Source organism: Rhincodon typus, chromosome 11 (assembly GCF_021869965.1).
Source record: "Rhincodon typus isolate 14 chromosome 11, sRhiTyp1.1, whole genome shotgun sequence".
Classification (NCBI taxonomy): Eukaryota; Metazoa; Chordata; class Chondrichthyes; order Orectolobiformes; family Rhincodontidae; genus Rhincodon; species Rhincodon typus.
In genome coordinates, this window is record NC_063342.1 from 66,498,797 (window position 1) to 66,515,729 (window position 16,933).

General features: G+C 47.5%; 1 protein-coding gene across 4 annotated transcripts in view; it reads right to left on the reverse strand.

The window, feature by feature from the left end:
- The window catches only part of shroom2a (shroom family member 2a), a 305,723-nt gene that overhangs the window by 164,043 nt on the left and 124,747 nt on the right, over positions 1-16,933 (reverse strand). The window contains exon 1 of one of the 4 annotated variants that reach the window (XM_048602589.1): positions 8,573-8,657. The exons of 2 other annotated variants lie outside the window; for them this stretch is intronic. In XM_048602589.1, the coding sequence (XP_048458546.1) occupies positions 8,573-8,589 (17 nt within the window). In that variant the 5' untranslated portion in view covers positions 8,590-8,657. One more of the 4 variants, XM_048602590.1, reaches the window with a different exon arrangement.

Consider the following 16,933-nt stretch of genomic DNA (forward strand, 5'->3'; position numbering starts at 1 on the left):
GGCCCATTTCTGAAGAAGGGTCCCGACCCAAAACGTCAACTTTCCTGCTCCTCTGATGTTGCCTGGCCTGCCGTGTTCCTCCAGCTCCACACACTGTGTTATCTTCAAATCATGGGGTCTTGAGAGAATATGGGGACACCGTCAGCTGTAGGTTCAGTCATGCATTTGCTGAGATTCCAGGAAGTCAGTCTGTAAGTAAGTCTGAACCAGCAGTGAGCTCTGGACATACACAGTAATGGCAATATTCATGCCCCAGATAACTACTCGGCAAGCCCTTCTGCTCTTTCCTCAGCGACAGGACGTAAGATGCCCTGACAATCCAGGGACCTGGCCCCTCACCTGCCCCTCGAGCTAGAGTGGTACATGTTACACAGGACTGGAATCAAACTGTACACACTCGATCATACCCTGCACATTCACAGCACAAAGCTCACCCCCAGATGATGGGTCCTTGCTGTTTCACAGCAGCGCTGTACAAATATTTCGAAACAAGCTCAAGAATTCCCACTAAGGTACCAGTGAGCTCCGACACATTTACGCAGGAAAAAAAAATACTGCAGCGCAGCTCCCTGAACCAGCTGGTTCAGCAGTTTGCTGAAAGAACTAATCCAGATAATTCATGAAAGACAGCTCACCATCACTGTCCAAATCCACAAATCCATGGAGGTTTAACAAAATGAATGACACTGGTAAACCCTTTGCTTACATGGAGACCCAGGTATGACCCGTTTACCCGTGGGCTGCGGGCATTCCTGGCAAGGCCAGCATTTGTTGCCCGTCCCTAACTGCCCTCGAATGAAGTGGTGTGCTAGGGTCAATGAAGTCACCCATAGGCCAGACTGGGTAAGGATGGCAGATATCCTTTCTAAAGGAGAACAGTGAGCCAGATGGGTTTTTTTACAACAACTGAGTAAATTTTATTCCATACCTTATTAGGAGAATCAACCGGAGCAGCTCTTGCTCTTAGATGGATAAGAAAGACCCTTATGTTACTGCTACAAAGCGGGTTAAGGGAGTTCTCCCCTAGTTCCCAAGTCATAAAGACAGATTAGCTGCTCATCTTATCGTTGTGGGATCTTTCTGCATGTAAACTGGCTGCTCTGTTTTCGACATTACAGCACTGACCTCAAAAGTACTCAACTCCACTGGAACTGGGGCAACTTCAGTTGATAAACGTCGCTTATATAAATGCATTGTCACCCTGCACACAATCTCACTCAATCATTACCAATGTCTCTCTGCTAGCCAACTTTGGCTCCAAGGCTTCAAAGTTAAAACTATAATTGCAACTTTGCCATGGCCTCATCACTGACCTCCCTCACCTCTCCGTACAATCCTTCACCCTTAAAACCTCAAAACTCTCTCTACCCCCAAAGCTCTCTGTTGCTCTGGCTGGGACTGTCTTCTACATTGCCAGTATTTCACTTCCTTCCATGACCCAGGTCCCACATTCTGGGGTTCTCTACCTGAACCTTGACTGGTTCTCCTTTAAACTCTTCCCGAAGTCCTGTCTCTCTGGCCAAGGTTTCAGACATCTCGTGCAATCGACTGGATTTTGGCTCGATATAGTATTGCCGCATGCCTACGAGAAGTTCAATGGGGAAGTCTGAAAAAAGGTCACTCTGATTTCTCTTCACAGATGTTGCCAGACCTGCTGAGCTTTTCCAGCAACTTCTGTTTTTGTTTCTGAAGTTCAATAGGAGATGTTGCACGGAAGTCACAAAAAGCTAGCATCTCAAATAGCCTTTACTTCAAAGGGAACGGAGTATAAAAACAGGGAGGCTTGATGCAGGAAGGTGGTTTTCCCTCCCAAGAGGGATTAGGACCAGACAGCATCATCTCAGATTAAAGGATGGGGAGGAATTTGAGATAACAAGGTATAGAGCTGGATGAACACAGCAGGCCAAGCAGCATCAGAGGAGCAGGAAAGCTGACGTTTCGGGCCTAGACACTCCTTCAGAAATGGGGGAGGGGAAGGGGATTCTGAAATAAATAGGGAGAGAGGGGGAGGCGGATAAAAGATGGATAGAGGAGAAGATAGGTGGAGAGGAGACAGACCGGTCAAAGAGGCGGGGGTGTAGCCAGTAAAGGTGAGTGCAGGTGGGGAGTTAGGGAGGACGGACAGGTCAAGGAAGCGGGATGAGGTTAGTAGGTAGGAGATGGGGGTGGGGCTTGAGGTGGAAGGAGGGGATAGGTGGGAGGCAGGGACAAGCTGGGCTGGTTTAGGGATGCGGTAGGGGGAGGGGAGATTTTGAAGCTTGTGAAGTCCACATTGATAGCATTGGGCTGCAGGGTTCCCAAGCAGAATATGAAGTGCTATTCCTGCAACCTTCGGGTGGCATCGTTGTGGCACTGGAGGCGGCCCAGGATGGACATGTTGTCTAAGGAATGGGAGGGGCAGTTGAAATGGTTCGCGACTGGGAAGTGCAGTTGTTTAGTGCGAACTGAGCGTGGGTGTTCCGCAAAGCGGACCCCCAAGCCTCTGCTTGGTTTCCCCTATGCAGAGGAGGCCACATCAGGAACAGCGGATACAGTATACCACATTAGCAGATGTGCAGGTGAACATCTGTTTAATGTGGAAGGTTTTCTTGGGGCCTGGGATGAGGGTGAGGGGGTAGGTGCAGGGGCAGGTGTAGCACTTCCTGCGGTTGCAGGGAAAAGTGCCGGGAGTGGTGGGGCTGGTGGGGAGTGTGGAGCGGACAAGGGAGTCACGGAGAGAGTGGTCCCTCCAGAAAGCAGATAAGGGCGGGGAGGGAAAAATGTCTTTGGTGGTGGGGTCGGATTCTTCTCCTTACTGCACGAGCTTTCATGGTTGGGTGGTTCGGTATTTTCAAGGCTGAGATGGATAGAGTTTTAATCAGGAAGGGAATCAAGGAGAATCGGGAAAAGGCAGGAAAGTGGAGTTGAGGATTATCAGATCAGCCATGATTTCATTGAGTGGTGCAGCAAACTCAACAAGCTAAATGGCTCAATTATGCTCCTCCACTTTATGGTTTTATGGCTGTATTGAAGACAATAAGTAGCTACGACTGATTGCCATTGATAAAACTGCAAAGGGATTTGGAATGAACATTAAGCGATGGAGCTCATTTCCTGACAATCATAGAATCTGATTACTTCCACAATATGAATAGGGCTTCCAATGATCCCACTCGAGCACTTTGAGGGAAATGGGAACATCTGATGTAGCACCTTTGGTCAGCAGTGATCCTCAGGGCTGAAGGGCAGTGAAGTCAAACCTTAGGCTTCAGCACATAAACTAGGCCGGCACTGCAACTTGCGTTGTCACAAGTTCAGGCTTTAAAACAAAGCCTTAAATCAAAAGGTGCCTCGATTCCCTCAGATAAATGTAGAGGATCTCCTGCGCACTGCTGGAAAGATGTCCAACATTCCTGCCTCTGCCAAGAAGAGCTGGTCACTTCACTCATTCACAGTTTGTTGGAGCTTCCTGTGCACAATTTGGCTGATGTGTAACAACACAAAAACAGCAATTCATTGAATCTTAAGCAGTCTGCCAAACTAAGATGCTATATAAATCCATGGACCTCTTTCTTTCGTAACAAAAACACACATTTAGATTCCTGCCCAAAGGTGCACTCTCATCCTGGTGGATTCAAGCCAGTCCAGTCACAATGGATACTAACCTCAACGTCACATCAATGTAAAACAATACATAGCCAGCAATTCTGCCTATAAAGCATGAACCTAAAATTAGAAAGGTGAGGCCACAGGTCTGAAGTTGCTTCCCCAGTTTCTGTGAAGGGAGCGCAGGAGTTGTAGGAAGGTTTCGGGAGTTTACATAATCTTGCACATTGTTGTGGAGAAGTAAATCTCTCCAAATGTTACACAATACTGTCGACTCGTTGCCAATTTTCTTGAGCGAATGTGAGAAAACGCACTTGTTTCTTTGTGAAGCCAACTAGCATAACACAAAATGCTACACAACAACCGACAGGTAAAAGTGATGGATATAAGTCAATGTGCATAAAAAAGAACAGCAAATTGCATTTGTATAGTGCCTTTACATTAGTAAAGCATCTCAAGGTACGTCATTAGCTTACTACATGGTAAGTGTTTTTGCAGTGAACAGGACAATATAGTTACCAGTGACAAAACCAACTGAAAAACGGCACCTTACCATACAATAAGAATATTGGACATGGTCATACCCACAATAATAACTGCATTTGTATAGTGTTGTAATGTAGCTAAATCCTCCTAGCCACATGATACAAGTGTAATCCAAATCAAATTGACACAGGTCACCCAGCAAGCCACTCAACGGAAGCAAAACTGTGAGAAAGGATCATCACGTGTACAGTAACGGCATAAAAAGGTGCCCCATCACCCTCACAGGACAACTAGGGACAGGCCATCAATAACAGCTTCACCAGCAATGCCCACAGCCAGAGAATGATTTTTTTAAAAATTATCCAAGAAAGGACTCCATTCTTTAGTCTCTTCCCTCCTGTGGATCAACCCTTAATCAAAATACAAAGCCTCCCTCCAGCACTACGGAGATGGAAACTGCTGTACAGCTTGTGATGGCATTGCAAGCCCACACCCCTGCCCTGTTCGTGGGTTGCTGTATATAAACATCAGGCAGTCCAGGATCCCACAACCATGAGGTGAATACAGTGGCATTCGGGATTGGAACTGCTGACATTGTTTGAAGAGTTCCTTTGGAAAGTGCCAATCAGTCCACCCTTGCTGGTCCTGCATTCCCTACATGCCATCCTACATCAAGACCCCACTCGCCCATCAGCCCTGGTGCTCACAGACCCACATTGGCTCCTGGACCTGAAGACCTCAAACATAAAACTTTCACCCTCACGTTCATATTCCTTTATGAATGTAGCAGCCTCATCCCCATTATATCTCTGTACAGTGATACAGCATGGAAACAGACCCTTCGGTCCAACTAGTCCACGCTGACCATGTTGCCAAACTTAACTAGTCCCACTTGCCTGTGTTTGGCCTATATCCCTCCAAATGTTTGCTATTCATGTACTTATCCAAGTGTCTTTTAAACATTCTAACTGCACCCACATCCACCTCTTCCTCAGGAAGTTCATTCCACACATGAACCACGCTGTGTAAAAAATTTGCCTCTTATGACTTTTTAAAATCTCGCTCCTCTCACCTTAAGAATACTCCCCCTCTTCTTAAACTCCCCGACTTTACGGAAAAGACCCTTGATATTCACTTTATCTCTGCCCCTTGTGATTTTAATGAACCTTGAGAAGGTCACCTCTCAACCCCCTATGCTCCAGTGAAAGAAGTTCCAGCCTCTCTTTATAACTCAAACCCTCCTTTCCCAACAACATCCTGAAAACTCTCCAGTTTAATAATATCCTTCCTTTAGCAGGGTGACCGGAACTGCACACAGTACTCCTGAAGACACCTCACCAACGTCCTGACTCCTATAGTCAGTGGTCTGAGCAATAAAGGCAAGTGTGCTAAATGCCTTCTTAAGCACCCTCTCTATCTGTGATAACAAGGTGTGGAGCTGGATGAACACAGCAGGCCAGACAGCATCAGAGGAGCAGGAAAGCTGATATTTCGGGTCTGGACCTTTCGTCAGAAATGGGGGAGGGGAAGGGGATTCTTAAATAAATAGAGAGAGGGGGGAGGCGGATGGAAGATGGATAAAGGAGCAGATAGGTGGAGAGGAGACGGACAGGTCAAGGAGGCGGGGATAGAGCCAGTAAAGGTGAGTGTAGGTGGGGAGTTACAATGGAGGTAGATCAATCAAGAGAAGACGGACAGGTTAGGGGGGTGGGGGGGGGGGTTGAGGTGGGAGGAGCAGATAGGTGAGAGAAAAGACTGACAGGTTAGGGAGGCGGGGACGAGTTGGGCTGGCTTTGGGATGCGGTCGGGGGCGGGGAGATTTTGAAGCTTCTCCAGCATTGGCAGTTCCTACTATTTCTGTCTACCTGTGATGCAACTTTCAAAGAATTATGTACCTGAACCTCCTAGGTCTCTCTGTTCTACAACACTACCCAGGGCCCTTGTTTGTTTTACCAAAATGCAACACCTCGCAATTATTCAAATTAAACTCCATCTGCCGCTCATTGTAGCCTGAGAGCTGACCCCCTAAAACTCTCCCCTGTGCATGCCCCTACCCTTTATGTCCCCACAATCCGTGGCTGTGCCTTCAGCCACCTACCATCTGGAATACCCTCCCCCAACCAGTTTCCCCCCGCCACCATCACCAAGATTCCATTCTGTTTTAGACCCCTCTCTTCAGCAAAGCCTATGGCCACCGCCATTCCAAACATCTCCTTCATTGATCTGGGTTTGGAATTTGTCCATCACTCTCTGTGAAGTGCCAAAAGGACAATTTTGTCAATTAAAGGCCCTACATAAATGCAAATTGTTGCTGTACAAAGTGCGCTTCAGGCCATTTTGAATTTGGATAATATTCAGGGTAGGCCCTGATAAATGATTATTTGTCCCTATATCATTCATCAATATGTAAATCTGCCTTTAAAACAGAGCTTCTCCGTTTACATTGAGACAGATTACTTTGTCTCATTGCCTTTAATCCTTAAAAAGGCTCACCAAAGTCAGGGTGTTACCATGGCAATGCATGGGGCTCTTATACATTACAATGAGGTCTATTATCTTGCCAATAGCCATCTTCCATGATGTGAAGAAAGGACAGTGTGAGACAAGGAATGAAATTAATAATCGCTTTGGCAAAACCTGTGCCTCTCAAATTTTTTTCAACCCAATATTCCCAGCTGAAACCTCCACACCTTCCCTCTGGTTTCAATCTAGGCCGCTCCCCCACTTGGCACTGTTCAAAGTCGATTCAGGAAATTCTGGCTAACGTCCTGACTCAACATTTATCCTTCAACCCACACCCAAGAGCAAGGTACCTGGCCACGATCTCATTGCTGTTATTGGGATCTTGCTGTGCACAAATGGATCGTCAACACTATATCATGAACAACAATTCCATGCCATCTAAATGAAAGTTCTTTCTTTTGTTCTGGTCATGAGGTACGGATCCCAATGATTTGTTTTGTCTAAGGTTCTGAAAGGGTTAATGTAGGAGACCTCGTTGAGATCCCATCAGACTGATGATGACATCCACGTTTGGAGTGGAGATAAGGGAGAACGTTGAAGGATGTCATCCAGATCCACAGCCACAATTCTCCCCACAGGCTTAGTCACGGTGTTATTGCCTACATGAAACAGTTACCTGACCGCGATCATACAATAAACTACACTGTGTGAAGATAAGGGCCTCTTCTTGTTAAGACTCATTAGTGGTTGTTTCTTTATGACTGTAAAAGTGAATAGCCCGGTTAGCTCAGTCTAAAGGCAAACGGAATGGTGGCAGCATCTTTCCACCCACAAATACCACAAACCTCAGGCGCGATAACCATGTGACCGTGTGAACTCAATTGCAAGCACTACCAGTGTTAAGAGATAACACAGTGTGGAGCTGGAGGAACACAGCAGGCCAGGCAGCATCAGAGCAGGAAAGCTGACGTTTCTTCAGAAACCAGTGTTATGACACAGCCAGCCAAAGAATGCAGCAAGACATCGACTCCCGGAGCATCTGCATGAACCTATCAAGGGGAGGGGGGATTTGGTGGAAATCCCTGTGGCAACTGGAATCTGAAGCACACTATCAATGCTCAACAACTCTGAACAACGCTAGGACTGAGTCAACAGCTAACAACATATTTCATAAGGATAGGGCAGCTGTCACAAACTGCTCCAAACAAACAGGACTCTCGTCCAAAGCAACATATTCTCAACTTTAACCCTTCCAATCGAGGCTAAGAGACTGAGGGGTGTTGCTGGGTCAGAGGAGCCTTTTTTCTCATGGGATGTTGTTCCACAGCCCCATTCTGACCCTCTTGGATGGACGTAAAAGAACCCGCGGCACCACTGGAGGAACAGGAGAGTTATGCCTGAAATCCTCAATCATTTTTATTCCTCCCCCCCCAATCAAAACATCACTAAAAGGGGACTGCCCACTTTTTCCCCTCAGTGACAGTCTTTGGGAGCGTGCTGCGCTGCCCTGCTCAATTCCGACGACAAGCACCAGCTGCTCATAAAAGCACTCGGCTGCCTATTTGTGACGTCCTGAGATCGCAAAAGGGTGCTACGCAAATGCAAGTCTTCCCCAGCTTTGGAGAGGGGGAGGGCCGCACATGGCTGAAGCCATAACTGGTTAAGGCACACTCCTCCCCATAGTCCTGTCTGGGAAGAGAGGGAGGGAGAAGAGAAAACTATACTTACAATGCACTGCACCACCTTGGGCCCCTGTGGCATTAAGCATTTCGTCAAAGGGAGGGCTGGAAGAGGGGGAGGTGGGCAAGGTTCAGAGAATGCCAGAACAGTGAGCAAACAGGCAGAAGACACAAAGACGATAACCGAGGCAAACACACTCCCCCAAGAAAGATCAACGTGGTCGGAACCTACCCAACTGGGCAGGCATTTGGGTGGGGGAGAAACACAGATCAAAAACAAAGAACAAAAAAAATCAAACACCTCACACCCCACTTACAGTCCGAGGACAGCAGAGAGTAAGCTGTAAAACTGCAGTCACCTCGCCCCAATGCACATCGAGCCTAGCGTGTAGATTCCTCCTCGCAGCCATTCAGACAGTAACAATGGAACAAGGACAAGTCGGCCTGGCTCTCTCACTGACTCCACAGGGCTGTAGCAAACAGTGTTGAACAAGGGACGCAGCCACACACATGCAGGGGGCACCACATTCCTCACATTAGCTCCAGCCCAGGGCTCAGGCCCTCCCCTCAGGCAATCCCTTGTGATTAAATCCACCCCCTCCCCAAAACAGCCATCAATGACAGGCTCTCAGACTGAGTGCACACAGCCCGACTCAAACCCCATGCCTCTCCTCTGAAACCATGGTAACACGTGTAACCCACTTCATCAGCATTAGCTGCTTAACAAACAGCTTTCCTTCCAGGTATTAATGGGGGGTGGGGGTGGAATGTGTCAAGGGTTGTCATTCTCCCACCAAAAGCTAAGCGGCTGCTTCTCTGCCACACTCCCTCTCTTCCCATTTTGTAACCAATTGCTGCTCGAGGGAATAGCCAAATGACAAAAAAGTGGGAAAAGAAGGTTTTGTGTTTCAGCTGTAATACAAACTGCACCCCCACTGCAAAAAAAGCAGCAAAACATCCAGTCTGATTGCACGTTGCTCCAGAAGGTCTCTGGGATAGGGGTTGCTGATCCAATCAGGCTGCCGTGGAACACTCAACCATAATAATTTGGACAAGGCAGCTAAATAAGCGTCCATAATGTCATGGGCAAGGATAGAGGAGAGAGTGGGGAAGGCAGAGAGTGGGGAGAGCGCGGTCTTTTTCAGGATGGCACCTGGTGACTAGTGGGGTTCTGCAGGGGTCATCAGTGTTGGGACCACAACTATTAACATTATACATTAACAATCTGCACAAAGGAACTGTTGCTATGTTTGCAGACAACACAACGATAGATTGGGGGGGGGGGGGGGGGGGGGGGGGGGGGGGGAAGGGTAGTGTTGAGGAAGCGGGGAGTCTGCAGAAGGACTTGGATAGGCTAGGAGAGTGGGCAAAGAAGGGGCAGATGGAATTACAATGTGGGAAAGTGTGAGGTTATGAACTTTGGTAAGAAGAATAGAGGCATAGACTATTTGCTAAACGGGGAAAGGTTTCGGAAACCTGAAGCACAATGGGACTTGGGAATCCTCGTTCAGGATTCTCTTAAGGTTAACATGCAGGTTCAGTTGGCAGTTAGGAGGGCAAATGCAATGTTAGCATTCATTTCAAGAGGGCTAGACCAGAGGATCAGAGATGTACTGCTGAGGCTGTATAAGGGTCTAGTCAGACCACATTTGGAATATTGAGAGTAGTTTTGGGCCCTGTATCTAGGGAAGGATGTGCTGGCCTTGGAGGGGGGTCCAGAGTAGGTTCACAAGAATGATCCCGGGAATGAAGGGCTTGTCACGAGGATTCTGGGTCTGTACCTGACGGAGTTTAGAAAGATGAGTAGGGATCTGTTGTAACTTACAGAACACTGAGAGTGTATGCTTTACAGTGCACATGGAGTAGATGTTTCCACGAATAGAAGAAACTAGGACATGAGGGGCACACCCTCAGAGTGAAGGGACAATCCTTTTAGAACCGAGATGTGGAGGTATTTCTTCAGCTAGAGTGTGGTAAATCTGTGGAACTCATTGTCACAGAGGGCTGTGGAGGCCATGTCATTGAGTTTATTTAAGACAGAGATGGATAGGTTCGTGATAGTTAAGGGGGGGGGGGGGGGGGGGGGGGGGGGGGGGGGAAGGGTTATGGGGAGAAAGCAGGAGAATGGGGTTGGGAAATTTATCAGCCATAATTAAATGGTTGAGTTATGGTTGAGCAGACTCGATGCGCCGAATGGCCTAATTGTGCTCCTATATCCGATGTTCAGCAGCTCAGGACAAACAATCCTCGAGGCATTTTTCAAAGAAATATTTCCTTTAAAGGTTTGTTTTTAAATGGCAAGTCATTTGCAGACGTTATTGTCCATCTTTCATTGCCAAAGGATTGGTTTGACTGAAGGAGCCTGAGAGTTTTATATCAGCAAGGGCCCACTATATTGGCGATACTGGAATCATATATACACCAGAGCAGGTAAAAACAGGTTTCTGTTACAAAAAGATATCAGTAAAACAATGGAGTATCTATCTCCAATCCCACACTGACATGGTCATTTTGTTCAGTTTATTTTAAAAGACAACTTGAACTCATGTCCTCTGGATTCCTGGTTGGGTAATTTAAGCACTATACCACCACACCATGTTATAACAGGCAGGTATGGCTCATTAGCCTTGGAGACAGTCCAAGTTTGAGATTAAAAACTGCAAAGACAGTAGTGGGGCACCACAAAAGCTCCTCTTTCCCGCTTTGAGAATCACGAGAGAGAGGTAACTTCGGGTGTGCCCAAAGGCATACCCAAAGAGGCAGTGCACGAGGTACTAGGCAATGGGTCTTCACCCCTGTGGAGAAACCAGCAGCAATGGTCTATCTGCCTTTCCCTGGAGAAAGGCTCCTTGGTTAAAGCACACACCAGCTATTTCAGGTGCCTTGAGTGACTGCCAGGATGTGGCACAAAAGGGCCACTCTTCACCTTCGAATCTCAATGACATGCATCAGTTGGCTTTTTGACAACGGAGGCTTCACAAAGGAGCCTGTGAGCGATGCCGACAGGACTTCTGCTCATAACCACTACCAGTGAAGCTCTAGGAGAGTGCCACCTTGTTCGAGGTGCCATTCATCAGAGGGCAGGTTCATCAAGGCCCTATCTGTTGGTTCAATTGGACGTGTGAAGTCCCATGGCACTATTTAAACAGGAACAGCAGCATTCCCCCTGGCATCACAGCCAATATATAGCCCTCAATGATTAACCAAAGCAGATTATCTGGACCACCAACTGATCAGGGTCTGTGGGATCTTGCTGTGTACTAACTGGCTGCTTCATTCCCGACATGACACCAGCCAGGCCTCTTTGAAAATACCTGCAGAGTGTTTCGGGAATATCTCAAGGTTGCGAAAGGAGCTATGTAAATTCCTGTCGTCTTTAAACAATGAGATCCTGTCAGCGGCGCAGGGAAATTGTAATACGGTAATCAGTAGGAATACAATCTGAGGCGTTTCAATAGGCATGAAGGATCCGAGGTAAGCACAAAGTCTTTCTTTCAGACAAAGGACAAACATATACATGGCAAATTCCAACCTGCGGGTTATACAGCTGTGAGTTTATGAGCAAACCAGGCCATTAGGTTAGACTTCCGGAGATCAAAATGGCCATGTAAACAGACACCACTTGAACAGGCAGGTAGAGGGGAACTACAAAGCTGCAGCACACACTTCAGGGGCTCTGGTGACACACAGCCTGCACCAGCGATCCTCCAGAGGTTAACATACATTATCAAAACCCATGGATTACATTACTGCCATTAGCCAGACTGATCGAAACGGCTGTCTCGGTTGGGGGAGAACCACATTTGCAAGTTTCAAATGTCATGCTCATTAAGTAGAGATTTGCTTTGAAAATGAGTCTCAGTGCAATGAATGCAAGGTAACAGGTTGGAACGTTAATGCATTCCCATTCCCAGTATGTGTTGGCGCAGCAACATGCTATAGTGAAGATACCAATTCCTCAGGGCAGTCCGGGAACCTTTAGAAATTGGAACCCGACTGAAAATCTTGGGAGAAAAAGAAACGTAGGCATTTCTAAAAGAGCGTTTTGTTGCACTCTCTCTGAAAACTTTTCTGTTTGTCAGTCACAAAGTACTGAAGATGATGGAAAAGAGTTGAACTTGGATGACACGTGACTAGAGATGACAACGGGGGGGGTGAAATGAGGGGATCAGAAGGTCAGACTTAGGGTCTCCTGCATAAGTGGGATACTTGTATACAGGATCACCATATGTAACAACCACTGCACACTGGAATTACCATAGACAACGTGCAGTGGGAGATCAGGGAGAAGTCAAATGTCCTTTGGTTCCACACATACATTCCCTCCTTTGTCCTTGAGGGGACCCACCCTTTGCTGAGCTGAGGGGCAACATGATATAAATATATAAAATTATGCGAGGCATGGATAGGTGGATAGTCAGACTCTTTTTCCCAGGGGGCACTCGTTTAAGGTGAGAGGGGCAAAGTTTAAAGGAGATGTGTGAGGCAAGGTTTTTACTCAGATGGTGGTAGGTGCCTGGAAGGCGCTACCAGGGGAGGTGGTAGAAGCAGATACAATAGCAATGTTTAACTGGCATTTAGATAAACACATGGACAGGCAGGGAATACAGGGATACAGACCATATGCAGGCAGATGGGATTAGCTTAGAATGGCATCATGGTCGGAGTTGAAATGGTGGGCCGAAGGGCCTCTTCCTATGCTATGTTCAAATCATCGTCATCGGGTCTGCACTGATCAAAGGGAAGTTACAGTCAATGTTCGTTATAAACAGTGTAGTGAAGTAACAAGGCTATCCATTCGCATGTCTGCTGTTCTAATCACGAGCTGCTTTGAAGATTTCAAAAAGCCCTCCAAACACTCTTTTAAACTGCAGTTTATGTGCTGTGTAATATGAAACTTGGTCACTGTAAAACAGATACGAGAATGATACCGTGCACAGCAACATGGAACCACTACGTGGACTTCAGCTCAAGACAGCACTGGGAATGGATAGTAAGAGTCAGTCAGCCTTGCCAGCAATGCTTATGCACTAAGACTAGTAACCGCCAACTTGTTCATCTCAAAGTCGGATGTCTGTCATTACTGAACTAAATCCTGAGCCTCAAATACACGAGGCCAGAAGACTAGGAACAGAAGTTGGTCATTGAACCCACCGAGCGTGCTCGGTCATTCAACGAGATCATGGCTAATCCTCAACTGCACTTTCCTGCCTTTATCCTATAACCCTCAAATCCCTCACTGATTACAAATCTGTCTCTCTCAGCCATTCAAATTACTGAACAACCCAGCCCCTACACCTCAGATTCACCACACACAGAGACAATATTCCTCTTCCCAGATTATACCATCTGGTCTTGGACTCTCCCAAAAAGGGGAAAACAACCTTTCTGTATCTACCCCTTCAAACTCTGAAAGAATCACGCAGGTTTCAATAAGGTCGTCTCTCGTTCCTTTAAATACCAAACAGCACAGTTCCAACCTACTCAACCACTCCTCATAAGGCAGTCCCTCCATGCCTGGGATCAGCCGAGTGAAGCTTCTCTGGGCTGCCTCCTACGCACAGTGCATATCAGCAATCTCCATCAGTGAGATAAGATTAGCAACTTCCAGCATTACCAGTGGCACTGTGTGGCGTATTGCCAGGACATGGTGCAATCTCATTATCAAGGGTAACAGACCAAACTCTACAAGAACACACACAACATCCTGACACCTAAACAATACCAAGACCAGTACTTTAAGAATTATTTATGGCATATGTTTAGTAGTCTTAGTGTATACGCAAATCAAGCTATAAAGACACCAAAAGGTGTTCCGTTTAATCATAAGATTTGATAAAAATGATAAAAATATTGGTGATTGAAATATACTGATCTATAAAAGCATTTCATTTAGTAACTCACTCAGGGATAGTAGGAATTGCTGATGCTGGAGTCTGAGATAACAAGGTGTAGAGCTGAATGAACACAGCAGGCCAAGCAGCATCAGAGGAGCAGGAAAGCTGACGTTTTGGATCTGGACCTTTCTTCAGAAGTGGGGGAGGGGAAGGGAGCTCCAAAATAAATAGAGAGAGGGAGAGGCGGTGATAGAAGGTGAATAGAGGAGTGGATAGGTGGAGAGAAGTCGGACAGATCAAGGAGGTGGGGATGAAGCCAGTACAGGTGAGTGTGGATAGGGAGTTGGGATGGGGGTTGGTCAGTGAGGAGGGAGGGGTGGGTAGGTGGGAGGGAAGACGGTCAGGTCAGAGGTGGGGACGAGGTGGGGGGGGGGCGCGCTGGTCTTGAGAGGAGGTCAGGGGTGGGGAGATTTTGAAACTCGTAAAGTCCACATTGAGACCATTGGGTTGTAGGGTTCCAAGGCGGAATATGAAGGGCTGTTCCTCCAAGCCTTCGAGTGGCATCGTTGTGGCACTGGAGGAGTCGTCCAGGGAGTGGGAGTGGGAGTTGAAGTGGTTCACGACTGGGAGGTGTTGTCGTTTGTCGCGAACTGAGCGTAGGTTCCCAAGATGAGACGTTCCACTCCCGGACATCCCAGATGTCCTCGTTTTTCAAGGATCGCAATTTCCCCCCACAGTGGTCGAAAACACCCTCGACCGCATCTCTCGCATTTCCTGCAGCTCAGGTCTCACGCCCACTACCCGCACTAAAAACAAAGACAGAATTCCACTTGTCCTCATGTATCACCCCATTAACTTCCGGATTCAACGCATTATCCTCCGCCACTTCCGCCACCTGCAATCTAACCCCACTACGAAGGATATATTTCCCTCCCCACCCTTACCTGCCTTCCGGAGGGACCGCTCTCTCCACGACTCCCTTGCCCGCTCCACATTCCCCACCAGCCCCACCATCCCGGCACCTTTCCCTGCAAACGCAGGAGGTGTTACATCTGCCCCTACACCTCCCCCCTCACCCCCATCCCAGGCCCCAAGAAGACTTTCCACATCAAACTGATGTTCACCTGCACATCTGCTAATGTGGTATACTGTATCCGCTGTTCCCGATGTGGCCTCCTCTACATCGAGGAGACCAAGTGGAGGCTTGGAGACCGCTTTGTGGAACACCTACGTTTGGTTTGCAACAAACGACTGCACCTCCCAGTCACAAACCACTTCAACTCCCCCTCCCACTCCCTGGACGACATGTCCATCCTGGGCCTCCTCCAGTGTCACAATGATGCCACCCGGAAACTGGCGAACAGAACCTCATATTCCGCCTTGGAACCCTACAACCCAATGGTCTCAATGTGAACTTTACAAGGTTCAAAATCTCCCCATCCCTGACCTCATCCCAAGACAAGTCCCCCCCACCCTCGTCCCTGCCTCCTTGACCTGTCTATCTTCCCTCCCACCTACCCACCCCTCCCTCCTCACTGACCAACCCACATCCCAACTCCCTACCGACACTCACCTTTACTAGCTTCATCCCAGCCTCTTTGACCTGTCCGTCTCCTCTCCACCTGTCTGCTCCACTATCCACCTTCTATCACCATCTCCCCCTCTCTATTTATTTCAGAGCCCCCTTCCCCTCCCCCATTTCTGAAGAAGGGTCCAGACCCAAAATGTCAGCTTTCCTGCTCCTCTGATGCTGCTTGGCCTGCTGTGTTCCTCCAGCTCCACACCTTGTTTAGGAACTCTGTGCTCTTGCATATGACTGCATGAATTCCAGACTGCAACATCGTTCAAGGCTGCATTACAGTCTGGGGATTAACCATGCTTCTGGGTGGGTAGTGAGTGATGGCCTAGCTAGTGATATTCACATCCCATAAACAAGTAAATACTCCCCTCCCATTCCCAACATCATTAATCTCCTTTTCTCCCTTCCCCAACACCATTACTCCACTTCCGTATCCCAACAGCATCACATAGACAGTGCCTGTGCGAGAGAGTGGGTGAGAGAGAGAGAGAGACTGTGCGTGCAAATGTGTGTGAGAGAATGCATGTGTGCCAGAGTAAAAAACTTCTTCATGAAATAGAATGCAAACATGGCAGAGTATGCAAGAGACTTTGTGTGTGAGTGAGTGAGTGAGTGAGTGAGTGAGTGAGTGAGTGAGTGAGTGAGTGAGTGAGTGAGTGAGGTGTGTGTGTGAGAGAGAGAGAGAGAGAGAGAGAAAGACAGACAGACAGACAGCGTGCATGTGGGATAGTGTGAGAAACAGTGGGAGTGTGAGAGCGACAGAGTGTGTGACAGAGCCTGTCAAACATAGCGACAAGAGTAAGCCATTCAGTCCCTCTAGCCTGCTCCACCAAATCAGTAAGATCATGGCTGATCTGTGCCCTAATGCCATATACCTGCCTTGGGCCCATATCCCTTATTACCTGCGCTTAACAAAACTTCATCTATCTCAGAACAACTGGACCAGCATCCATTTCTGCTTGTAGAAGAAAGTTCCTAACATTTGCGTACAGAAGTGCTTCCTAACATCTCTCCTGAATGGTCTGGCTCTAAATCGCTCACGTGCCCCGAGTTCTAGAATCTCCAGTCAGTGGAAATAGTTTATCTTTATCTACTCCGTGTTTTCCTGCTGACATCTCAAAGACTTTCTTGATTACAACGTCACAAATGGGAGCAAAAAGTAAGAGATCTACGGACCTGAATCCCCCCCAAGTCTCTTTAGCCATCCACTATATTTAACCCCATAACCATCTAGAAAGTACCCTAATCCATCCAAAACGGATAACATCATATTTGCTAACATTGAAGTCCACCTACCACAGTTT